Source organism: Fusarium solani, assembly GCF_023522795.1.
Source record: "Fusarium solani strain SB1 chromosome Unknown bctg00000000, whole genome shotgun sequence".
NCBI classification, from domain to species: domain Eukaryota; kingdom Fungi; phylum Ascomycota; class Sordariomycetes; order Hypocreales; family Nectriaceae; genus Fusarium; species Fusarium solani.
The window spans coordinates 4107441-4132877 of NW_027072157.1; the positions used below are offsets into that span (position 1 = coordinate 4107441).

Consider the following 25437-nt stretch of genomic DNA (forward strand, 5'->3'; position numbering starts at 1 on the left):
GATATCCTCCTCGAAGGTTAGGTACTGGCCAGATAACCAAAGGTTTTAGTCTTTTCTATGAATTATTGTCAAGGCAGAGAGGCCTTTGAGAAGGCAGAGCTACACTTTTTGACTCTCTTGACCCTTGTGGAGTTGTCCATACAGAAGTGGGAGATGGCTGGATGTAGTGGATTGTATAGTCATGACTCTCTGATCGTAATGTCTGTCCCATAGTGTAGTATTCTAGTATACAGTAAATCTCCTTCATGTTCTCATTCCATATAGTAACAACAATGATCGAATCTCAAGCCAGCTGCTGCGGCAGAACCATATTATTCAATGGGCTGGTTGAATGTTGAACCTTCAGGAACCCTTTCTTCCCGACTCTCCCACACATCCTCACTGCTAGGCTTGCCCGGGCCGTACTTTACAAACTCCTTTGCGCGGTAGTGCTCCCGGATGGCCTTCTCGCGCATCTCGGGGGAGTAACCCTTTGTGCGCATGCAGAACCAAAAGTCGTCCCAGTGCTCGCTGCAGGACCGCATCTCGCCGTAGCGGTAGACGGCGTTCCACTGGCCGCCCATCGAGTTGCAGGCCCACGCCTGGTCAAAGGCTTGTCGGCATGACATGTCGGTCGGGAGGAGGGCTTCGGAGAGGGCGTCGCGGGGGGGTATGTCGGAGGGGGTGGGGGCCGTGGCTCGTGTTGACTTTTTGAGGGTGAGCCATGACGGTAATGATGAAGACTGTTGGTCTTTTTGTGAGGGGGTTTCGGGCTTGGCGTTCTTTTCGGACTCGAAGAGGTCGATGAACTTTTGGATCTCGGGGTCTGTGGTGGAGGATGTCGAGGTTGAGGTTGGAGGTTGTTGTGTCGGTGTTGAGGTGGGAGGTGCTTGTTCAGTGGGTGTGGACGGCTTGTCCTTGTTGGACGAAGACCATAGCCAGCCCATGGCGACGGATATGTGTGTAGATGTGAGGTAGGTTGCTTCGGTCGATGTCGTTGGATATCAGAGTCTGGACTTTGCGTGCTGTCGATGGCTGATCAGTTGAGGAGGGGTTTCACGTCGCAATTGTATCGTGTCGTGCCAATGAACAAGGTCTCTTCTCGTGACTGCCGTAGGTAACGTTGCCCGATGGAATTGAAATCAGCGCCCTCCTTGTGTCTCTCGTCCAGGTCGTCTTGCGCTCGTGGTGCTCATTGGATTTTCGCGGTGGTCAGGATGCGCATGTTGCGTCGGGAAAATGGATTTGCCGAGGTGCCGAGAGAGTACGTTTGTTGCACGAAGGTAGACGTTGCTTTGGACGCGATTGATGGGAGAGTAATTGAAACATATTATTGATCTGAAGAGATTAATATTTGACAAGGAGTTGAAATACTTGATGTTGGTCTTTCCACTATTTTGGTGATTCTTGATCCTTCACATATATGATGGAGTTCAGTCAGAGAGTACTGGAGCGTTGCGATTGTGTGTAAGTGATAAAATAAGATTGATAAATATTGATATTCTTCAATACTCTTTTCTAATTATCCTCTTTATGTATATAGGCTTATGAAAAGTCATATCTTTTGAGAGGTTTGGATGCTTTGCCGTTTCATTGTCGTGTCTAGTATGTTCTGACCAGACGACCAACATTCAACACATGTCAAAGCCTTGTCAATAACTACCTATATGCTCTCGAGAGCCTGGCTGATTCTTTAAACATCTAGCACGGCTCAAAGAATCGATAATAATGGATCGACAATGTTCTTTTTAAATCCCGGATAGGGGGTTCTATATCGTAACTTGAGATGGTCTGGTGATTCAATTGAGATGAGTGCGCTCAACTACAAATAGCAATAACCTGGCTTTACAAGCCCTGTTGCTGAGTATCATGACGGCTCCAAAGAGGGCATCAGACATATTTTTACAAAACCCATCAAAACTCCTCGCTCAAGACCTTCTTCAACTCGGTCATCTCCCTATCCCACTTGGCAATCTTGGCTTGGCTATCCTCGAGCTTGCGGAGCAGGAAAGTGATGCGTCCAGCTGTCTCGCCTGTCTGTCGGGGTAGGCTGCCGAGCAGCGCCAGCTCATTTTCCACCTTGTCAATGGAACGGGCCTCAGCCTTGGACGAGTCGTTGAGGATGTCGTAGTCCATCTTGGCCTTGAGCACACGATCGTGGAGAAGCACTGAGAAGGCGGCTTGGTGGAGAGGCTTGCCAGCCGTGATGGTCATCGGTCGGCCCTGATACGATTGAACGGCAATGAGCTCTGAGCTGGCTAGGCTGTCGATAGCCGCATCTGCGTCGGTCGCACCCGCCGCTGCGGCCGAGGAAAAGGGCGCCGAGAGGAGGATCTGGTTGTACCGTAGGTTCGGGTTCTGGGCAAGGGACTTGATGAGATGCCACGCCTGCTGGGAGGAAAACTTCTTGCCCTCAATGTCAGAGGGCTTGCCCAGGAGGAACATGCGAACAATATCAGTGGCAGTCTCAGACACAATCTCCTCCATCGCCTCCTTGGGAGATTGGCCAGTCCGGAGACGACGTGCCAGGAACTCCAAGTCAGTGAGCCGGCCACCCAGCGTGTCGATACACTGGTCAAGCTCCATCATGTTCAAGCGTGGCATCGGGCGCTTCTCAGCATCATCGCCGTCTTCCTGGCGCGCCTTCTCCTCAGCAGCGATCTGGTCCTTGAGGCGGCTGAGAACAAAGTTCTTGGCAACATCGGGGGCGAGGTCACCAAAAGAGACTGTACGGAAGAGTCGATCAGGCAAGGCCTTGGCCAGGGGCTTCGAGTAGGCCGAGTCGGTGGTCAGGAAGATGACATGAGCCACATTGTTTTGAACCACGGTTGCTGCCCACTCGGCGATCTTGTCGTAAATGATGCTGTTCTCCTCGCCCTTGTGGAGAAAGTTGTCGACGACGATGACGGGTCTACGCTCAGGGTGAGCCTCGAGCCAGGCATCCTCTGACAGTTTGGCATCGCTATCCTTCTTGTTGCGAGATGAAACGGCAACATCCTTGAGGGCGCCAGTTGTCGTCTGCAGAATCTTGTTGAGCTGAGACTCGAGGGTTTCCGAAAAGCCTGCCTTGACACCCGTGGTGCTTTGCACGGCGAGGTCGATCATGCTGCTCATGCTATTGGCCCAGGAAAAGACAGGACGATAACCAACAGCTGCTGCGAGTCGCTTGATGGTACCAGCTTCGCCTCTAGCCTCAACGATCCGTCTGCAGTCCAGCTTGAGCACGTTCTTGCGGCCTTCCAGAGCCTGTTCCATGACCATTTCGACCTTGCCCGAGCCCTTGGGCCCAGTGACGACGATGAATGTGTCGGATGTCTCATCAAGCCAGCCATGAACCTTTTCAATCGCATCACGTCGATGATTCCAAACTTCACTCAGACCGTCATTGCTCTTCTTCTTGCCTATCAACCCGAAGTTGCCAGTCTGCTTCTTAAACCACTTGTAAATCTTGGAATCCTTGAATTCCAGTGAGTGTTGAACATGGAGCTTGATGAAGAATTCGCGAATAGGGTCGAAAATGAGAACTGAGAGACCGGCAATCAGGGCAGCGATGACGGGGATGACGATACGGGGATGGCTAGTCAGCCAGTTCCAGATGCTGTGCGCCTTGACGCGCTTCTCAAAAGACAATCGAAGCTTGGTACCGCTATTGCCGCCTCCAAGAGCCTCGCTCACAATGAAGCCATGCATACAGTTGCGAGCCATGATGGCATCCCTTGTCACGGGGAACCCAAGATGAGCATAGCGAGGTGTGACCTTTGAGTCGGTAGGCTGAGGTATAATGTCTGCAATCTTGCCGTACTTGCGGAACAGGGTGTAAAGGGTCTCTTCTGGGAGTTCTTCAGGGGCGGTTCCAGGGATCGGAGGAACAAATTCGACCTTGATGAGGCTTGACGGAAAGCGATACAGGTCCTCGAGCCATGGAGTGCCCTGCACAAGGCGGGCGTTGACAGGGCGAAAGAGGCTGAACCAAGGCTTGATAGGCCTCTCCTTGAGGCTCTTGGCTAACTGAGCTATTCGGAAAGGATGTTGTTAGCCAGTGACACAAACAAAGGCTCGCTTTTTGGCATCCATACCTTCAATCTCTGCAGGGTCTATGTTGGCATCGTGCCGGAACTTGACATATGCGCCTCCATCTTTTAGCCGTGGCAGAATTTCTGTGACCTTGATCGGTAGGTCTTCCGGTATGGCTGTCTTGACTAGGCGGATTGGGTCCAAGATACCCAGAGAGGAGGTCTCGAAACGCTTGAGCAGGTCGGTGACTTCGTAGTCCGTCTTGTAAGGGCGGCTTAGTACACTGCTGAGCTTGAGTGGGAAGATGTCTGCGAGAGTCAGCGAACGGTCAATTGATCTAGCCCATTATATCTAGGCCTATACTAGGAAGAATCATACTGTCGAAGAAGAGAATGGACTCGTTGGAGTGGGTGACGATATGCCCACTCTTATCAGCCCCCTCTTCTGAAGCATGTGGAGGCACAGCAGCCGCATCCGGATTGACTGTTGTGCTCTCCCAAACACGACTGACGGGCCGCCGGATCACATTCTGGTCAAAATGCCGGAAATGCGACGCTGCTACGAGGCCAAGGCCGAGCGATCGTGGTGAAGATGGAAGCGACCGGCGCGCAGCAAGGAGCGCGGCCGTCGCAAGGCCGCCTCGACTAGGGATCATGACGATTGGATCCCAGAAGCGCGCATGCTGCTGAAGGGAATATGGAGAGAGAAAGAGGAAGAGGGAGAAGCAGGGACGATGGTTCCAAGCAAAGAAACGCGACCGGTTTTGGTGGAGGCTTGCTAGCAGACCAGACCCGGAAAGAGCTTTCGCAGTTGTTAGCTCCTACCTCGGTTGCCAATGAGGTCATCGTCGATGACGGAGAAAATCAGACAACCCAACCCACTAAGCCGATCTAGCTCGACCATAGGGTTATTTAATAGGTTCTTTTTAGTACTTTCCTCCCCCAATTATTTCAAATATATATATATACATATATTAAAAAACAATCTTTTTCAATATATAAGATTTTTATAAATATTTTATTAATAAGCCTTTACTGTTACGCGGCTTTGTTCGAGCCCGCGCAACCACAGGTTCACGTGCCCCGGCCCTTTCGGCGGGGTAGTACAAAGGAATCCTTTGTCTTTCGCCACGGCTACCATCATCTTAGCTCTAGCAAGCTTCAGGACAAAACAACCATTTTGCCTACCTAGCTTTGTGTGACCTAAGAAGTCGCAACTGTAATATTTACCTTAATTACTTTTTTTAATTACTTTTATTTTATTTTTACTATTATTCCTAAGAGAAGATAATCTAGCCTAGCGCAAGAGAGAGGGATATAATAGTAAGAAAATAAGAAGATCTAGTTCTTAAACTCCAGTCCCTTCTCCGCCAACTGCTTCTCAAACTGTTCCTGCTTGGTAATAATGTGCGTGCCTGCAGCCAGGCCAACAAGACCTTCCATGTTGTACACGGCCTCCATCGGCACATCCCGAACACAGACCTCATGGGCTTCCTGGGTGCCTCCGCAAAAGACCTCGACGATATTGCCATTGCCATACTTCGGACTCTGGATACCATCCATGGCAACATCAATCAGCTCATCTACCGTGAGCATAAGGTCGTCCGCCTGCACCCTCTCGCGACTGTAGGGAGCGTGAAAAATAGGAGTCTGGTTGGCAGGTTAGCCAGTCACTGTAGACATATCAAAGCGAGGTCGGACATACATCAACAACACCAGGGCAAATAGCCGTATTTCGGATACCCGCAACCCTGTTCAGTGAACCCAAGGATTTGCAGATGCTGACGACAGCAGCTTTGCTCGAGTAGTAGAAAGGGGTCAGAAGCCCGTGGATGTAGCCGGCCATGCTGGCAAGCCAAAGAATGTTGCCCTGAAGGTGCCGGTTCTCGGGCCGAAGCCAGTACTCAACAGCGATCTGTGCCAGCCTCACGGGTGCTATGGTGTTGACGGCATAGGTCTTGTAGATGCCGACTTGGGCGTCAGCAGGATCTTGAGCGAGAGGCGAGATGCCAGGCGGGTTCCAGAAGTCGCTAAAGGGAGGCTCATATAATCCAGCCCCATTCACCAGCAGGTTGACATGGCCGAATGTCTTCAGTGCAGTCTCCCACAACGAGTTGATTTGGGACCAATCGCAGAGATCAGTCTGGTGGAAGATGGCAGATGCGCCGCCAGCTTCGGCCGGGGGGTGCGGGTAGCTGTCAAGCGTCTCCTGAGCTTCGGGACGCAGCTTCAGATCTGCCATGACGACAGAGCAGCCCGACTCGAGAAGCCTCTTGCTCAGGGCATGGCTGAGGCCTGGCCATGATCAGCGATTGACGATGGCGACGGCACGAAAGGTACTAACCTGACCCGGCCCCAGTGACGAGCGCGACCTTGCCCTTGACTTCCCAGGTGGTCATGTTTGCCAAAAAAGTAAGTATGAGTTTATTTGAAAACGACGAGTTACGGTAGCAACGAGCGAAAAGTTGGCGCAAGGCATGGATGGGATTGTCAGGGTTGTTAAATAAACACAATAAGGAAGACGACAAGGCGTGATAAACCGTCGCAAAGGGACCCAGGACCTCAGAGATATGCAATTAAGACGTCGCTTCACCTTGACCTTGCCAAGTCGTCGTGCTCACCGCAACTACTACGCTGGCCCTCAGGGATGGTGATCCTTGTGCTTGAGAAGGGCTCATCCCCGGGCCTCGCATAGTTCATGGAAACGCCGGGACGCGTTCGAACCCCTCGAAATCACTTACTACCTTGAGGATGAAGCAGCGAGTGTAGGGACGCTTCTCATCTACTTTCCCTCAGGAAGTGAGGTAAAGTGTAGGATAGCCAGGTGTATGCTTCGGAAAGCGAGTCCTGTAACTGCGAAATAATTCTCCACGACGGTTCTGAAGATGAGGCTTTTAGAAAGCGATTACAAGGGTCTGGGACCGGAAATACGGCTGTACAGGGTGCAGCAGAAGTATAAACTGTTAAACAGGGTACTTCGCTTGCGAGAGCAGGGTTACCTGAGAAGATCTCCCAACACATGTACCTGTTTCATCCTAGGTTGGACGAACCAACCACTGTGCAGGGCCCGGGGAGTAAACAAACTTCCGATAGGTTTGGAAAGGGGCCCCGGGTTATGAAGGTGACATTTACCTCAAGTTTGAAAACAGAAGTGGATTTGGTGGTTCGATATCAAAGAGATCAACATGACATTAACCAAGTGGGAAATCACGTCCTTGCCTGGGCTCCATACCAGGAGGGAGACATGGTTGAAAGAACGGGTACTACAGCTGTATTATTTCTATTGAGTTGCTCCGAGGCCCTCGCCCCCTGGCCTTGTGAAGCCTTTTGACCAAGAAAGAACGGGTACGAGGCATGATAGAACAGTGCCTTGTGCATCCATCGCAACGCGTTACCCTATGAATGCAATATCCGCCCAAGGTTGCAAGAATCGATCGCCTGGAGTCATCCTGTATCCCAATGAAACGCTTATGTCCCGGGGTCGTGATCCTACAAACCAATTCAGTCTCTATTAAAGACTTCAGCCCATTGCATCGGCACTATCGACAAAATGCCCCTGACTTTGCAATTCAGACAGACGTCTTGACTGATTCTCTCAACAATCACCAACATCATGGACGATCCGCAGGCGGTGTGGCGTGCGCTCAGCCCTGAGGGCCTCGCCGCTGGCATTCTGGTCATCACCATCATCTTCTCCATCACCACCACAGTCATGCTCCTGTTGAGAGCGTATATTCGGACTGTTCACAGACTGAACGGCCCAGAGGATTATCTGATGTATATTGGAGGAGTAAGCAACACCACACAAAATACATGGACGGTTGTCGGTTTGCTGACCTTGGCTCGGCCCTGCAGGTGCTCAACCTGGGGCATAATGCTGCTGTCGTGTATGGATGCTTCACAGGTATAGGGACTCGCGACGGCAAGCTCAATATCCCCATCATGGTAGAGGGCGCAAAGGTAATCACACTTATTCGTTGACGCCACAGATGATTTGACTGACACGAGTGTTTCGACAGACTGTCACCGTTTGGCAATTACTCTACATCCTCTCCTCGCCCTTCATCAAGGTCAGCATCTGCGCCAACCTGATCCGTGTTGCCATGAAGCGACGATACATATACCCACTACAGGCCATGTCGGGTCTGGCTATAGCCATGTCAGTGATGGCATTCATCGTTGTGTTCGTCCAGTGTCGCCCATTTGCAGCCTCCTGGACCGGACAGGGGAAGTGTATCTCTGTCGACGTCATCATCATTCCCACTTACGTCTTCTCGGCTGCAAATATCCTTGTGGACTGGGTCGTCGCCATCCTGCCAGCATTCATCGTCTGGAATCTCCAGCTCCGCAGGAAGTTGAAGCTGCTATCATTCGGAATCCTGGGAGTGGGTGTACTGTGAGATCCCCTGTGGTGTGTACCGGGACAAGTTCATACATGTTGACTAACGCCGCCAACAGGGCTTCCATTGCCACAATCATCCGGATGCCTTATATACCGAGCTACGCGGCAAAGTCGGACAAGCTTTGTAAGCGCAGTCACGCTGATCAATCGTGTTTGACGACAACGCTGACGTTTTACAGACAAGATTGGCTTCATCATCCTCTGGACCGTCGTAGAGCTCAGCCTCGGGATCCTAGCCGGCTCTCTTCCCTCCCTACGCAAATTCTTCAAGAGTCTCTCGAAAGACCAAAGCACAGGGGAGCACGGGAACATGTACGGATCCGATCTTGTCACGATAGGGGGTGGAAATAGTGCGAAACCACAACGCTCAGCTGCGTACGAACTGAACACAACTGTAGTTGGGAGGAAGAGTGACTCGGGAGATGGCAATAGTGATGGTGTGAACGATGTGGATAATGACAGTACTAGCCGTATTATTCATGTCACGCGGAATGTTACTCAAACTAGAGAATGGGAACGATTAAGATGAGAGCAGAGGAAGAGCATGCAGCGAAATAGAGGCATTCAAGGTAACCTGCTTGTCGAGATCCGTGTTCCCGCCCTGCACTCGGACAATGGTAGCTACAACGTGCAAAAGCTTGCACCTCTGGGGAGGTTCCGCTACATACCCAACGGATTGGATGTCAAGGGATCGAGACACGTCCATCTCTGGCTCTGAGCGAACAGCGCCTGACACCACAGAGTTTTGTGGAGTTGGTGAGTACGAACGCGGTCAAGTTGTATAGTGCTTATCCCAAGAAGGCCTCGTCCATCCCAGAGCCTCGGATGGTGATATCGTCATCTGGTATCCATCCCTTGAGCCGTTCCAGGTCAGAAATGAGAACATTCACAACAATGTTGATTACACTCCTTATGAAGGTAGAACCGTATCGCAGTCGCCGAGGTATACTATCACAAGGGGTGAGGTTGTCCTGGGCCGAGACAATAGTGGAGCTGTTGGGCAGAAGGGTTATGGTTAGTTTATATTATTTATTAGAATCACGTGTTAGGTGCGATATACTCAATGTTTCTCAACTTAGCCCCCTGACAATAAGTCTTTGCTCTAGACCCCTTCCCTTTGCAGCCGTTCCAAAACAGGGACAGGCCTGTCTCACAACTGCGAGAAACTAATGCAAGAGTGCATGTGCAACTTGACGCCTTTCAAGCCAATAGATGCCATGTCAACTACAGTCTTAGCATGGTATGTACAGTTCATGATATCAAACATGGATATTCTAAACTACATAGATAGGTCATCAAGGCCTCGTTAACCCTTGGTTCGTTCATTCGTCCAATCCCATCTTTTGATCAACCATAATGTCCCCCAGCTTGAACTTGGTCATTTCGTTGAAAAGCAAGCAGATTCACCTCTATTCAACTCCAGACGATTATGCAAATACCCGTACCCGATCCCAAACGCCAGCCGCCCTCCCGAAATAACACCCAGAGTATTTTCCAGAATTCTATGCCAGCTCCTGGGCTTTTGGCTTGACAGACTCCCCACCTGCTTCAGCGATGACAGGTTTACCACCAGCCTCTGGAATCACGGGGTCACCGCCAACCTCAGGGATAATGGCCTTACCCCCAGCTTCTTGGATGACAGGCCCCTGATAGCCAGGAGCTAGTAGCTGCTGGTCAGGGTGCAATTGCTGCCCAGGAGGCGGTACTTGATGGTAGGAAGGGCTGGGGCTCGGTGAGGCGTAGGAAAGGCGAGGGTCGTAAGGAGCATTAGGGTCGGTGTGGTAGGCGGGATACTGCTGGCCACCCAATGCGTAGGGATTCTTGTTGTCGTAATACCCGGCCCCGCCCTGGGGTATCTGGTTGTAGCCCCCAAGGCCACCGAGCCGCTGGGCGAGAGTTGGTTGGTAACCTGGAGGGTTCGGGGGTTGCCTCTTACCCCTTTGGCGGAGGATAAACCAGAGAAGGATGCCGGCAAGGCCAATGGCACCAACACCGCCCACGACGCCGCCGACAATTGCTCCTACGTTCACCTCCTTATCGTCCTTGCTGTCCGAGTCGGCATCATTGGTAACCGTGGCGGCGGGCTTGTCGGTGCCGGTAGAACCAAAAAAGGTGCTTGAAGGGTCGGTTAGGACAAGCTTGCTGTAGGTGACCTTGCTTTTCTGCGAATTGTAGGTGGTCTCAGCTTTGAGGGGACTTGAAAAGTTTTTACTGTTACACCAGTAATCTTGAATGCCGCCATCAAACGTGATGGTATTGCAGTAAGGGTTTTCAGTCTCGGTGCTAGATTATCAGTCAGTTTACAGTGTAGCTCAGAAGCGCCGTGCAAGGGCGTCATACCACTTCAGAGTGAACTCGTCAACAGCACAGCCATCGTCACATTTACTCGAACTGTAGAACTCTTCATAATTGACACAGCTCGCCCGAGTTGCGCAGCCGTCCTCGTTGCAGCAAGCAATGGCGCCAGAACGACTCCCCTCGGGAGTGATGAAGATGCAAGGCCTATCCGTGTCATCGCAGACAAACGGAGCACCGAGTCGACCGGAAATGTAGCCACAGGTGGCATCGGGGGCGACGAGAACAGTCTTGGGGTCGTCTTGGTTGGCTCGTCGGAAGAATTCATGAAGTTGCGGAGGAGTGGTGGGCGCTGGGCTCACGCCGTCCAAGGCGAGCGCGACTATGCTGGTAGGCTCTGGGTAAGCTAGATGCCTAGCGTTGGCGGTGACTGACAGAGCCACAATAGTGGCAGCGAATTCAGAAGCCTTCATGGTCGCCGAGTTTGGCTTGAATTCTGCTCTCGACAAGCAGTCAAGCAGACCAAGAAGAGCCAGGCGGAGGAACTGGAAGAAACGGGGCTGAGGCAACGGCCGCCAGCAGGCATGGGAGAGTTATAGCTGGACATTCTCCACATTGAGTCGTCACTGCTCGACCTTCAGGGCTAATTAAAGTGATGAGAGATTCCCAGGTTCCATCTGTACCGATGCAGACACCGGGGTAAGCAGTAGAGTGGGCCAACGATATGGCTGTGCGGTTGGCAAGGGCTTCCGGGAAGCTCAATGGACAGAAACACCCGGTTCCCCTGGTCGTTATTGGGCTTGAGAACGCAGGGTCAGGGTCAGCCTGTCTCGACGGGTGAGAAATTTTGGTGCCAGCTCGAGCAGAGGTGATCCCACACTGTGGCTAGCGCCAGAGCAAAAGGCTGTTGCCATAGTCGTGCCTCGAATCCCTTTACTCGGCTTGTTCCAACGTCAGAGCGGGTAGTTGTTGCCGAGAGATGGACACCAATTGAAGAAACAACATAAGATGGTCCATGGTGTCGTCCACATCCACATCCACATCCCCATGGATGTATGGACCGCCAGTGGGCCACGCACAGCCTCCCAGGCCAGTCGAAACAAGCCAACCTGCGAGTCTCTAGCCCCGTAGGGCAAAGAGTGCCCTTGGAGGTTACGCCAGCCATCCACGTCCGAAAATAAACCCCTGCAGCTCATCCACCATCGCCTTACCCAAGCCGGGCGTCAGCACAACGACATTGTAAGGAGCCGCCAGCTCTCTCTAGCCTGCATCATCCGTGACACGCCGCTGGGAGGCGGGAGTGCCGGGGTGAGAGGTACAGTAGCCAGCACATCCTGGCCTTACATGATCCCTCTCGTCAGCAACTTTCAGCTTCCCAGTCCTTGCAGCATATACCCGTTTGCGGAGCCTGCATATGGATACCCGTCCAATCAATGCCACAAGAAACTAGGTGCACCAAAGGCCTCAGCCTTTTGTCGTTGTCGCTGCAGTTACTCCGTCGTGAGAAAGCTCAGCCTCAGATGAGGTTACCATGTGGTGTTGGAGCATGGATCGGCCGTCGAATGCTCCGCGCGTCAAGAGGTCAGCCCTAGACAAGATTGACAATCGAAGTCTTGGCTGCAGAGATGAAGAATGCTTGGACCGCTTGAGAGATCCATTTCGGCTGGTTAGGGTACCCAGCCAATCATCTGCGACTAGGTTCATCCCGCCAGTTGAAGGCACGAGACGTCGATAGCTTTCCTGTGAAATCATGGTCAACATTGAGTTGCTCAGATTCAACTCATCGATGAGCTCTTTCTTATCTTCCGCAAAATATATGACACCCATGATCATGTTTATCATGGAGACGCTGCACTGGTGTAACAGTGGAACCAACTGCGTGGTTGAAACATGACGCTGGGGCCCACGCCCTATGAATTAAAGGCTACCTACCAAGCATGGATCAGTTTTAAACTCAAGTTACTCAACCTTCATCAGCTCCCAATGACCCGATGCCATTCCTGAGCATCAACGGCCGTCTCCAGGTCTGCCCATGGAGGAGCGTTGTTTGTGGCAGTATTGACGCCTCCCCGTGGTTCGAGATCGCTGGTCAGACCGGCATCGGTGCCCGTCCCCCTGTCAGTCGTCGGTTCAGCAACCCTCCCCCCTGGCAATCATAGTCGTAAAATGAGTACAAAATCGGCGTAGCTCGTTGATCCCAATGCACAGTGTCAACACAGCGCCCCCGACCAAAAACCAAATATGCGACCACGTGAGCTTCAAGGAATCCAGTGATACAACCGGGATCGTAATTGCAACCATGGCGACACACCCGTATTCGATGAACTTGAATAGCGGACGCTGCGTCATATCGAATAGCTTGTACTCAAGTGTTCGGGCTACACACACATCAGTTGTGACCAACGGGAGAAAATTGACTGTGGTGGTCCGTACCGGGAGGTACTTCAAGGCCATCTCCAAAATATATGAGGAGGGATACTCCTATGGAGATTACCAAAGAAAAGAAGAGCATGAAAACTGAGAGATAATGAGTATGGACAAGCGGAATCTCCCTGGGCAACACTTACACGCAGCAGTGGCCGGCACGTCTCCCTAGCCCGCGCTATCGGTAGTATTGAATTGATGATCCATGGCGATATCGATTCCAATACGTCGTGTTTAGAAACTGATCAAGCGATTGATTGATGGTGAATGGTTGGAGATGGATGGTTGTCAAGTGGAGCAGGCTGCTGCAATTGGTGGTTGAAATAGGCACTCGCCTGGGGTGCCTGCCTCTTGCAAACGCTAAAGTGCCAGTGGAAAGTGCTACACCGTGAACCGCGCCTTTCACAACTCAACACCAACGCGTATAGACTTGGACAACCCAACCGACGGCACCAACCGGCATCGTCGAGATAGGGAAGCAGCTGGAAAAGGAATTTCTCTGTAGTTTGCCAGATAATTAATTCCATCTGGCTCAGATCGAGGACGTGCAGGCTCTCCGTGGGCTCCACACGCCACCGACTTCATCTCCAACTTCACCATCTCTCTTCCTCTCACTTACACACGCGTCCTCCATCATCCTCATGACAGACCTCCTCCAGATCCTCCCCTCCTTCCCTCTCCGCCCCTTCGCCGCCCTCCTCCCAACCATCGAGCACAACGCCCTCACCACCACCGACCTCCTCACGCTCCACCCAGCAGACATCGCCAAGCAGACCAGGCTACCTATTCTCGACCTCAAGCGCCTCATCGCTGCCGTCCAGGCTTCCCTCTGCGACGACATCACCCCTCAGCAGCCGCTTCTGGACCCGGATCCGCCTCCTAGCGTCATCAGCACCCTCGACCATGGCCTTGACACCGCCCTGTGCGGAGGCGTGCCCGTTGGTGCCGTGACCGAGATCACCGGTGAGAGCGGCGCCGGCAAGACTTCAGGCTCTACTCTCTCTTTGCCTCGCCGTTCAGCTTCCTCCACCTCACGGACTCGGCCGCCAGGCTCTCTACATCTCAACCGAGGCCGCCCTCGCCACAAGCCGCCTAGCCCAGATGCTCAACGCCAACCCCATCCTCCAGCAGTATGATGAAGATGCACGCCCCTCACTTGATGCTATCCACAGCGCCGTCACCCCAGACTTGGAAACTCAAGATCACATCCTGGAATTTCAGGTCCCAGTCCTCCTCTCTCGCCACGACATCGGGGTTGTCATTCTCGACTCGGTCGCCGCAAACTACCGTGCAGAGTTCGAGCGTCAGGGCTCCCACGGCTCTAACATGGCCGCTCGCAGCGCTGAGCTCGTGCGTTTGGGTGCCCTCCTCCGCGATCTAGCTCGTCGGCATGGCCTTGCCGTCGTTGTAGCCAACCAGGTTGCCGACCGCTTCTCCTCCAGTTCGGCCCTCCGACAGCATGCCCCTAGAAGCAGCGGCGTCCCAGAGAGTCCGCTGGCCTCACGGAGCATGCCTCCGCCTCCCTCCATGAACCTCCCCAGCACTCCCTCATCCTCCATCCCCTTCGCTCTACAGGACCCGGACGGCCCCCCTCCTCCGCCTGCTCTGATGCTTGACCATCAACAACGCTGGTTCACTGGCTGGGGCGATGATCCTCATGCCTCTTACTCACTCAAAACGCCCAGTCTAGGCCTTGTATGGTCCACACAGATAGCTTGTCGCATCGCTTTGTTCAAACGACCCGTCTATGGCCGTTCTAGGCAAGCTGCACCTATAGACGCAGATGACGATAGTGACTTGCTGGCGCCCACTCTAAAGGGATGGCGAAGGTGGATGAAGGTCGTCTTTGCGTCACATACAGCACCCACTGGCCAAGGACTCGACAATGCAGTCGAGTTTGAAGTCACCATGGGGGGGCTGAAGTCGGTCAACGTTAAGAAGGCCAAGAATAAGCAATAATCTTTGATATAATTGGAAGGGGGGTCACCAGGATTTCTTGCTTCTTGTGGCCATGGAGTTCACGGGCACATGCGGCGCATTCAGGATGCAATGGATACCACGTACAATAGACACCAACACGAGGCCCAGGAAAAATAAAATCAGATATCGATACTTCAAATTTCCCCATAAGAATGCTTTCTGTAAGGTATACAAAGATCCATGACTCCATTTCTCATGCATAAAACTCTGCCCAGCTCCCCTCTACGTTGGATGGGGAAACTCATCCTCCATCTGAAGCCGCACTCCCACATTCATGCTGATGAGCTCCTGGACAAGCAGCTTGGCCGCGTACGGCATCGTCATCTTGGTCACCTCCCTCGTGCTCTTGCATGTATGGCAGTAACCCTTGTATCCGAACAGACCGCACTGCTGGCAAATATCAATCTCTGTGCCGTCCGAGCTGATCATGAGTCGTTCCAGCAGAAGCTGCGAGGCGCCGTAGGCGATCAGACAATCACGCTCCATTTCACCCAGACGCAGACCACCTTCTCGGGAACGACCTTCGGTGGGCTGACGTGTCAGGATGGCCTTGGGACCTCTGGATCGAGAGTGCATCTTGTCTTGAACCATGTGCTTCAGGCGCTGATAGTAGATGGGGCCGTTGAAGATGTATGCCTCCAGCGGCTCACCAGTCACGCCTGATGTGAAGTAATCCTTGCCCTCCCACGAGAACCCGTGGTCAACGAGGACCTTGCTCATCTCCTCAAGCGGGTGCGATCGGAAGGCATCACCAAATCCGTAGTCGGGGCGGCCATGGATAATGGAAGCCTTGCCCGTCAAGCACTCGAGTAGCTTGCCGACCGTCATTCGAGACGGGAAACCGTGAGGGTTCATGATGATATCAGGGGTCAGACCCTTGTCAGAGAAGGGCAGGTCCTCCTGGTCGACAATGATGCCAACCACACCCTTTTGACCGTGACGAGACGAAAACTTGTCTCCAAGCTCTGGACGACGAGTCTGTCTGGTCTGGACCTTGATGACTGTAGTGTCCTTCTCTGTCTGGGATACCATCACCTTGTCAATGTATGCCGGGTCGGCAATACGGTACGAGACTGAAGAATCGCGGTATTCGCTGGGTCCTCGATCCATTCCGATACCGGTGCTTGTCTGGTCAAGTGGTGTTTCCTTCTTGATCATGGCCTCACCATTGTGAATTCTGTATCCCACAATGGCCAGGCCATCATCATCGAGACCCTCATGCTTCTTGATTCGCTGTTTGACCTTGCCTTCTTCATTTTGGGGATCGCCGATGCGCTCTCGGCGACCATTGGGGTATTTTTGTAGCTCGGTCGTGTATTTGCGGAAGACTTGGCAACGTCCAAATCCTCTGTCGATTGATGCCTTGTTCAGAACCAAAGCATCTTCGATATCGTATCCAGAGTATGACATGACGACCACAGTCGCGTTCTGGCCTGCGGGAAGTTTATCATAACCGATGAGCTGGATAGTCTTGGAGATAACCATGGGTCGTTGAGGATAGACGAGTGTGTATAGTAGAGTGTCGATTCGGTTGAACTGGTTATAGGCGATAGCACCAATGGCTTGTTTACCCATAGCACATTGGTAAGTATTACGAGGCGATTGGTTGTGGTGGGGGAATGGAATCAGTCCTGCAACTGCACCCAGGATGGTGAATGGCTCAATCTCCAGATGGGTGGTACTCTGCGTTACTTGGTCTTCGTAGATGGTGATGAGGGCGTCATTCTCCTCGTTCACATCCAGGTACTCGACGACGCCCTGTCTCAGGAAATCATCAAAAGTGACTTTTCCAAGTTGAAGAAGCCGAAGGTGCTCTGGCTTCAGCTTCTGTTGCCCATTCTTGACAATGATATAAGGACGGCAAATTCGACCTTCATCAGTTGCGATATGGATGGCGTTGAAGTGGGTGTTGATGTTGATGCCCACGAAGGGAGAAACACCGCCTCTTCGTCGCAATGTTCTGAACCTTTGCGCGAACCTCTTCGGATTCCGTGTCAATGCGAATGGCGTACCATTGACATGGATGATGTAGCTCCCTTCCCGGTGCATCATTGAACCAGAGAATTTCTCGATAGCCTCAACTTCCTTGTCGATCGTCAGGATAGTCTCCTTCACGGGTCCTTCCTCGACATTTGTGGTGATATGGGTCATCAAAGCCAAGTTCTTGACCAGACCGCAGGCTTCTCCTTCAGGGGTATCCGAAGTGCACAGCATACCCCACTGTGACGGTTGGAGCGCACGAGGACCTGAGACCTTTCGCGTCTTCTCAAACTGACTGCTGATTCTCGTCATCATACCAAGAGCAGCGATATAACTGAGCCGACTCAGAACGTGGGTCACACCAGCTCGGTTCATGTTGAATCGCTTAACGCTCCAGTTACCAGTTTGGATGGCCCGGTTGATTCCTATTCCGATAGTGTTGGCATGATTGCTAATCATGTGAACAGCATCCAGGGGAACTGCGCGGTTGTTCTTCTTGAGGAATTTATCGATCGACATCTTGACCTCGACAGTGAAACGCTTGAACAAATCTTCAAAGAGGAGAGAAAGAAGCTGACCAGCAAGCTCAAGTCGCTTGTTGCCGACAAAATCTCTGTCATCGACCAGCTTGGGGTTGTGGGCAGCCATGAGGACCTTTCGGGTCATCATAGCCACGTAGATAGCTTTGGGATAGAAGTCGAGCTCCTCGATGGGAACGTGGGCAATAACAAGGTTGGCAAGGGCGTCGAGACCTTCCTCGACATGGTTGCGACGCACTTGAGGGCCAAACTGACCCTTGCGCGAACCCATCTTCACTCTGGCGCCGATGTACTCTAACGCCTGGTGCTGTGTAAAGATGCCCGCCTTTGTCGCCTCGTCAAAGTTGACCAGAAACTCGTCTTGGTATCTGCCATCGGATCCCGCAACAAGCTCCATGATCTCCATGTCTGATTTTCCACCAAGTGCCTTGAGAACAATCACAATGGGAATTCCCTCCACAAGGACGTTGTGTGTGAGAAGAATCCTGTCCTTCTTCAGGGTGACATAGGTCTTCGACTTTCGTTCGTGGGTGGAACTGGTAACTGAGGCGGAAATAACGTTGTTCTTCTCGTCCGCTTCGACAATGACACGGTTCTTGCTCAGTTGCTCCTGGATCAGAATGACCTTTTCCGTGCCGCCGATGATGAAGTAACCGCCCGGATCGAGTGGGCACTCGTTCATCTCTTCCATCTGGGTATTGGTGGCACCACCGAGTCGGCACTTGGAGCTCTTCAGCATCACAGGCATGCGGCCCAGGGGAACGTTCTTTCGCACGATCCTCTGCTTGTCTCGAATGTATTGAATATCGACGAGGATTGGTGCGGCGTATGTCATATCTCGGAGACGGCACTCCATAGGAGTGACATCGGTGTGCGACTTAGCATCTTGCCAGTCCTGCCGTCTGGGGCGATCGACTCTAATATCAGTGAATCTAGGAAACCATGTCAGTACAGGTCAATATCGCGATCTATCCAGGACTTACTCAAGCCAAAAGTTGCTGTCCACGTCACTGCGGATGGTCCGGTTGGCGCGAACAATATCCTTGATCTCTTGCTCAACGAAGAAGTTGTACGAGTCGATGTGCCTGCGCCTGGTGTCAGCAATTGCAGATCGGAGCGGCCGGTCATTCTGATTCTATGCAAAACTTACTGCTTGACGAGGCCTGCGATCAGTTAGCATCTTTGCCGTCAAGCATGATGGAGGCTGCTTGCTTACCCTTGACTTTTAGGAAGGCTGGTAGAAGCTGGAATTTATCCTCCTTGGTGGAGATGGGATCCGTGAGCTTCTTTCCATTGTAGAAAGGCTCCAGGAGGGCCTCGAATCCATCGTCTACCAAAGGCATCTTGATGGTCACCGCGAGAGACACATCTATGGCGGGAGAGTCGGGCTATTGTGTTGCGATGACTACTTTTTTCGGGCAGCTCGCGACAGCTTCGCAAAAAGTTCTTGCCCCGCGGTCGCAGGTGGAGCCGTCCTGCTCTGTTGCGCCGCGGTGGGGGACGAGCGTCAGCGATAAGATAGTGGGTCACGTGTATGTCTTCCCACTCTCCTACCCTAGGTCGGTCTGCATGGAAGTTGAGATAGTCGGGGACCAGCTTTATTACTTGCGTATTGGATTAGCGTTTCTCCTCGGTTGTCCTAGGAATTCTAGCGTCGGCCAATCCTCCCCTAATTGCCATAATATTCACCTGTTGAGCTATCGTTCGCCAACGAATCGCTCCCAGGTTCGCACACTCGCGAGTCGTTGTTACCCATGCGGCTAGATAATGTCTTCCATATGGATTCTAACATTTACATCCAGGTCTGTCTGCCCATGCTTGCCATTTTACCTTTCCAGCCATTTCCCTCACTGCTCTTGAAATATGCCGGCTAGGACCGTACGAGGACCCATTGAGTGGACGAAGCCTGCATGACATGATGGGCTGCCCCGGCTCCGGGTGGATGACATACATCTAGACGCAAGGGGTCACAACCCACAGTGACGAAAGCCCCAGGAACAAGACATACGACACACCGCAAGCCAACGCGCAAATATGCCAAGGACCAAGAACTATCAATGATCAGTTGGCCGTATTCGGCCCTAGGTCGTCAAATCCAAGCGATATGGTTGGCTTCAGGGTAGGCGACGTTGTGCATTATGGCGCAACAGGGCTCGATGGAGGATCTCCGCGCTAGGACTTCGCCGGTGCGGGACGATGCAATGCCCGTCGACTGTTTTGCAGATTGCCTGGCCAAGTAAAGGTTGCAGAGCATCGAGCCAGTGGCGTTTTGAAGGTGGTTCGAGGAGTTTTGACAGGTTCCTGGTTACCAGTTGAACTCGTCTGAGGGTTACCATCATGCAGCTCATGATGAGTAGCCATGTGACGAGCACGTCTCAGGCAGAATCAACACCAGATCGGTGATCTAGTCAGTGAATTAACCATGCGAGTCGCACTCGAGGCATCAGCGTCACTCGAAATATGTTGAATAGACTAGAAACCAACAACCAACAAACCGCAGTTGTCTGACCCTTCTGGACTGCGCGGGGTGACTTATAGCTCCGGCATCGCTCGTGGGGTTCAGTTTTCGCACATGTCGAGTTGACCAGGGCGGCAGGGATAGCTATGAGCGTGTGCAGATATTCATCTGCAAGGCACACACATCTAAAGCAAGCCCTGCGGTGCGGCTGCGCTTTCGAACAACGAACACTGTTTCTCTGCCTGCGAGATGAATTGGCATGTCTTTCCCAGCACGTTGCCGACACAGACACTGGTCAACGACGAGGTGAGCACGCTGCGGCCCGCGAATGTAAGGGTCCAAGGAGATTTGGGCTGCACGGCGGGCACGGCGGGACGAACCAACAACCTCTGGCTTGGCGCTGGCAAGGAGCCCCTCTAGCGTGACTTGATCGGACCCTGACTCCTAAGCTGCGACGTAGTAGGGTGGGACGGCAACACGGCTAGCCTGATGGGCCAGTCGTAGGGGCGGACAGTAAAAGTCGGTGAAGGGTTGAGCTCTTTCGAAAGTGAGGGGGAGAGAAGCGGGCACCAGCCAGAGAGGAGACAGAGGAAGCAAGTGGAGGATCTTGTCAGGTCTTGCTCGGTTGTTAACAAAAGAGCGCGTGCTGTTGGAGTCGACTAAGCCACTGCCGAGTTGTTGTTCGATGAGGCTTTTTGCCAGAAATGTTTCAGGATGAGGACGCTGCAGGAGATGGCTCAAAGTTGAGATCGCCAAAGAGCTTGCGGCTCTACTAGGCCGGAGCAGGGTTCTAACCTAGAGCTGCAATATCATGTCGTGAGTATATCATGTGTGTTATAGCTACCAAGCAGCTGCGGTAGTGCCATTCGCAACAACGTCTGGGATCAGGGCAGGCCGATGGCCGCCGGCAGTGGCCAAACTAGCTCAACCGCACCCCATATGCAACTGATGCACCCAGCCGCCAGCCTGGGCTGTGGCGGGATTGATAACGGGGTGGTGGATATCGCACCGATCAGGCCGAGGGACGACCAGGCTCTGTAGCCCAAGACCGACGGGCGGAGTCACAGCAATCCTCGTCTCGCAAGCTTCAATCATTGGAGAGAGGATGCAAGTCAATTGGCTGGAATGTCGGCGATAGTCGCGAGGCGCTACTGCGCGAGATGTGAGGGAAGAACGAAGCCAACACGGACCAAGACAGTGGTCGTTCAATGACCTGTCCCTTGTCTGCTTCGATTTAGCAGGAGATGCGAAAGCGCCAAAGGTCCATGGATCCGTCAGATTTGGATCCCATGCCCAGCCACCATGGTGTTTGCGCTTTCAATAAGATAGTTGAAGAGGCAAGTGAGTTTAGCCCAGAAGGCGCCGCGTGGAGGGATTGCCAGGAGCGGTGAACGAATTAGGTGATGGATCGTCATGTGTCAATTGTTTGTGGCGGATGGCTGGCTGTCAGACGGGCAGCTATTCTTGAATACGGACGGAGTGGCAATCCAGACAGACGATGATGCTTGCCAGGCGGGTAATAGATCAACGGCTTTGGAGGCAGAGACAGCACAGTCACAGTCACAGCTGTATGTCTGAGCGAGCTTCCGTGTTGGCGTTCCTGGTTGATACATCAAATGGAAATCTGGGGACTTGTTAGCTTAGCTTCTGCAGTTCAATATGGATTTTGGGTGACGTGCAGTAGGAACAGCCAAGTAGACACACCAACCAATGAGCGAGGGAGACTGGGAAGATGGGGATGCGCTCGGTCCAAGTCTTGAGAGTTGTGCGTGTGTGCTTGTCTCTGGACTTGCCAGGGGGCACGATATTGATCGCTTGACGTGTACTCTGAGGGGCTGGACAGGTTGGTGCGATTGGGGCAGGATTCTCGTCGGCTGGCGCGCAGAGTTATCCTTACCTGCCCAAGATCTCGCCATCTACCCGGCCTAAAGAGACGGAACGGGTCTTTCGGGCTATGCGCGGAGGAACCATTGCATTGCGTCCAAGGCAGGCAGGCAGGGCCAGCGTTGCCGATCCAGACCATGCACTATCCCGGCGCCTAGGCCCGTCCTATCGCGATCTGGGGGGCACTCGATGGTGAGGAGACAGCGTGCTGGGGGTGGGCTTCAGCTAAAGACCGAGCCGAGATGGCTGACAAAGCTGCGCGATCTTGTTGCGATAATGGCTGGGAAGGTACATACCTAGGTAGGTAGCTGAGAGGGCTGGACTTTCCTCTTGCAGGAGAAGGCGATACACGACATGGATGGCAAGGTCACACAAGACATCCATTGTTGTGTCTTACAACGACCAACCGTTCAATTCGGAGCATCAACCTCCATACCAACATAGTTATGGGTGCCGAGGTCTGCAAAGATTGGTTGTCCAGTAAAAGTTCACAGCCTTGCGACTCTAACAAGCAGGAACGAAAACTCCGGCTGTTTCAGCAAAATCCTCGTCTGCGGTCATTCTTCGACCATGGACCTTTCTCCCTCCAATCGATACAACCCCGGACAGGTGACATCCATCGAAAGCCACGCAGCGACGGTTCTTCAGGCGCCCGCCCTCGGTGACAAGACTACTGTGCCGCTGCCAGGGACCGTGACAGGCCCAATGCAGGAATCCCTGCAACCCTCCACGCTGTTGTCGGCCTGCACTCCGACGCACGGTGCGATGCGATCCAGCTGCCTGTCTCTCGTCATAGCTTCTGTCGAGTGAGCATCAGGCCGGACAGGGTGGCTTCCGACGTGTCTACAATCTTTGCTGGTGGCCCTTCAGCCCAACACCAGTATCTGTGGAAGGGGAGTTATCCATGTCTGGATGCCCATGCAGACTGCTGCCCGGACCCAGCATTTCACAAGAACGGGCCGCTTGTTAGCTGATGTGAATGTCTCAACAGCATGCGGCGGGCCCCTCAGCATGTCGGGTTCGTGCCACTCTCTGCTTAGCCCACAACCCACGTCGAGGGTATTGAACGGGATCGGGCTTGTGGGAGCCGGCAGCAAGTTGAGGTTTGGCGGTAAAGCGATCTGCTTTTTATATCAGAAAGACTCTGAGGAGTAGCAGCAAGGATCTGACCCATACTGCAGAGCCTCCTAGTTTTGCGCCCAAAAGAGCCCTCATGCTTCTGGAAAAAGTCTTGGGGATCCATGGATCCATCATGCTTGAGAGAGCTGGTGGCCGTTGCCTCAGAGTGGACATCATGTCTCCTCCCTTCCCATGGTGCATTTTTGCTTTTTCCGGTGCCTGAGTGCTGGTCCCACTAGTGGGCTTGTTAGTGGCCTTTTTGGGCGCCGATGACCACGGACGCGGCGCCTTTGGGCACTCTAGTCAGTTGTGTCTTGTCTTGTCTTGTCCTGCGTGTGTTTGCCTGCAATAAAGGACGACGGTACGACGCTGGACCCCACAAGCGCCATTTCTATTATCAGTTGACGGCAAGTAAAGACGAAGAAAGAGGCACTCATGCTTTTGTGAAAAACTAAACGACGCATCGAGTTTGTGTCGGTGGCATTTGACGGTTTATTATTGAGGCACTACGTCGTGTAGGTACCTGTGAAAGAGAGTACCAATATTGTCCAGCGGAACAGCGTGTGCTGCGGCGACCGGACTGATCGACCACATGCACAGAGCCATAAAGGAACCTGGAACCGACCTGAGGTTCGCTGCACAGAAAAGAAACTTTGGCTTCCCCAAGCAACCCTTGCCCTGACCTACATGGCCTAGGACCGGGCTGCCGACCTGATCCCATTTCCCACTTTCTTCCCCTGGGTCTTTGTATCCTGTTCCTGGGGCGCATTGGATTTCTCTTCTCCATGCCATGCCATTTATGCCATGTCCTGGGCCTGTGTCTGAACCCTGCGTTTCTGGTCCCCCGCCAAGGACTTGCCTCAACTGCCTGCTAGTACATAGCACCCTGGGCTGGTGCCCACAAACACGCGCAACTCCCCACGCTGACGCCGACGCCAAACATCCGCCCGCGTTTCCCATCCCATCCCATCCTTTTTCCTCTGGCCTCGGCCAAGTTTTTCTTCTCTTTTACTCCTCCTGCCCCATCGCTATCTGTCCCCCTTCTCGCCCTTCCTCCCAACCAGCTTGTCGCTCCTGGCTCTCCAGGGCGCGCTGTGAGAGAGTAAGCGTGTAGACAAGTGTACGGAGCACCTAGGAAAAGCCCGAGTGGCCTTGTACGATTGTGTACAATTTCGTGTCTGCGTCATCACCTGCTCGACCTTTACGCCCACTCACTGCCAGATTTACTTGAGGTTGGTTCATCTTTTTTGTCCAGCCTGTCTCTTGGTCGGGGAACTGCTTAACCCGACCTCCATCCCCTTCCACTCCCCTTCCCCAAGACGAAAGAAGGTCTGCACTGGCTCTGGCATATGGAATAGTGTCGTTGTGCTGCCACTCTGTCTCTGTCTTACAACTCCTTGTCGTTGTCAGTCTTGCTTCCCATCACAAGGGTGAGGAAGGAAGGGAGGGCGGCACTTGTTGCTTTCCGACACGGACGCCTTCAACTACGCACATCCCACCCACCGCCGCCGCCGACGATGCACACGCGGGTAGACGACAACACGCATCCATGCCTGCAACACACACGCACGCACACACAAGCATCCACACCCATGCTAGCTAGCTCCGATGAGACGGCGAGACAACCGACGGACTTGCGCTGGCAAGCCCTACCTGACACTAGAAGGCGATTTGCTCGAAAGACGACGAACAGAGACAGAGACGGAGTGAATAGCCATGACCCTTTCCAGCTTGAGACCAAAAGCTTCTGCCATCGTCCTGAACACCAACACCCCCTAAATCCCACCTGACCTGGCCTCCGAGGTACCTGTTTACCTTATGCTTTGCATGTTCCCCAACCAAGGCTTCAGATCCCGAATCCTTTATTCCCTACCTCCCGTACCTTGCGTGCGAAGTCGTCGTCCCCCGTCAAGAGTGGCCCGTGTGGCCCCAAACCCCATTCATTGCTCATAAGCCATCCATCCATTCATAACCCGTCGTCCATTGTCCATCCAGCTCAAGGATGGAAATGTACCGACCGACACAGGTACCCGCCGACCTACCCATGACACCCTGCTTTGAGTCCGCGGCTGGCCTATTACCCAGTGACTTTAGCCCGGGCGTCCCTCCTAAGCCCAGAAGCCCATCGGCCCCCCTACCTGAAGTAGCCCGGCTCCAAGTCCCCCAGGCCCAGTGCCATACCCACACTGACCGCGTTCACCCCGCCTCTCAACAACGTCCCATCGCCTTCGCTTCTTCCTCTACCTACCTTACTCTCCCTCTAAGCGCATTTGCTGATGCTCTTTTGTTTCTCTCATGTCTGCAGTATTATAGACCGAGACCGCTTGCCAATTCGGCGTGTACCACCTTGTTTCTATTAGCCCG

The 25437-nt window shown here is 53.1% G+C and overlaps 7 protein-coding genes across 7 annotated transcripts; 2 read left to right on the top strand and 5 right to left on the bottom strand.

The window, feature by feature from the left end:
- Positions 1–311: 311 nt before the first annotated feature.
- Positions 312–926, bottom strand: MRS44_001303 (uncharacterized protein; the record flags this gene model as incomplete). Its single annotated transcript, XM_046274940.2, has 1 exon — positions 312–926. One exon carries the CDS (start codon positions 924–926, stop codon positions 312–314), a length of 615 nt encoding a protein of 204 aa, XP_046138436.1.
- Positions 927–1893: 967 nt separating this feature from the next.
- On the bottom strand, positions 1894–4648 carry MRS44_001304 (uncharacterized protein; the record flags this gene model as incomplete). The annotated part of the gene is made up of 3 exons (XM_065623638.1): positions 1894–3992; positions 4056–4301; positions 4357–4648. 3 exons carry the CDS (start codon positions 4646–4648, stop codon positions 1894–1896), a joined length of 2637 nt encoding a protein of 878 aa, XP_065480076.1.
- Positions 4649–5333: 685 nt separating this feature from the next.
- MRS44_001305 (uncharacterized protein) lies at positions 5334–6391 on the bottom strand (the record flags this gene model as incomplete). The annotated part of the gene is made up of 3 exons (XM_046274938.2): positions 5334–5642; positions 5698–6287; positions 6337–6391. The coding sequence occupies 3 exons, from the start codon at positions 6389–6391 to the stop codon at positions 5334–5336; spliced, it is 954 nt and encodes a 317-aa protein (XP_046138434.1).
- A 1214-nt stretch (positions 6392–7605) lies between these two features.
- Positions 7606–8923, top strand: MRS44_001306 (uncharacterized protein; the record flags this gene model as incomplete). Its single annotated transcript, XM_046279884.2, has 5 exons — positions 7606–7782; positions 7848–7952; positions 8012–8388; positions 8451–8518; positions 8574–8923. The coding sequence occupies 5 exons, from the start codon at positions 7606–7608 to the stop codon at positions 8921–8923; spliced, it is 1077 nt and encodes a 358-aa protein (XP_046138433.1).
- A 973-nt stretch (positions 8924–9896) lies between these two features.
- MRS44_001307 (uncharacterized protein) lies at positions 9897–11162 on the bottom strand (the record flags this gene model as incomplete). Its single annotated transcript, XM_046267405.2, has 2 exons — positions 9897–10677; positions 10735–11162. The coding sequence occupies 2 exons, from the start codon at positions 11160–11162 to the stop codon at positions 9897–9899; spliced, it is 1209 nt and encodes a 402-aa protein (XP_046138432.1).
- A 2592-nt stretch (positions 11163–13754) lies between these two features.
- On the top strand, positions 13755–15072 carry MRS44_001308 (uncharacterized protein; the record flags this gene model as incomplete). The annotated part of the gene is made up of 2 exons (XM_065623639.1): positions 13755–14051; positions 14104–15072. 2 exons carry the CDS (start codon positions 13755–13757, stop codon positions 15070–15072), a joined length of 1266 nt encoding a protein of 421 aa, XP_065480077.1.
- A 243-nt stretch (positions 15073–15315) lies between these two features.
- On the bottom strand, positions 15316–18955 carry MRS44_001309 (uncharacterized protein; the record flags this gene model as incomplete). The annotated part of the gene is made up of 4 exons (XM_046267403.2): positions 15316–18544; positions 18596–18697; positions 18763–18775; positions 18829–18955. The coding sequence occupies 4 exons, from the start codon at positions 18953–18955 to the stop codon at positions 15316–15318; spliced, it is 3471 nt and encodes a 1156-aa protein (XP_046138429.1).
- Between the last annotated feature and the right edge of the window lie 6482 nt (positions 18956–25437).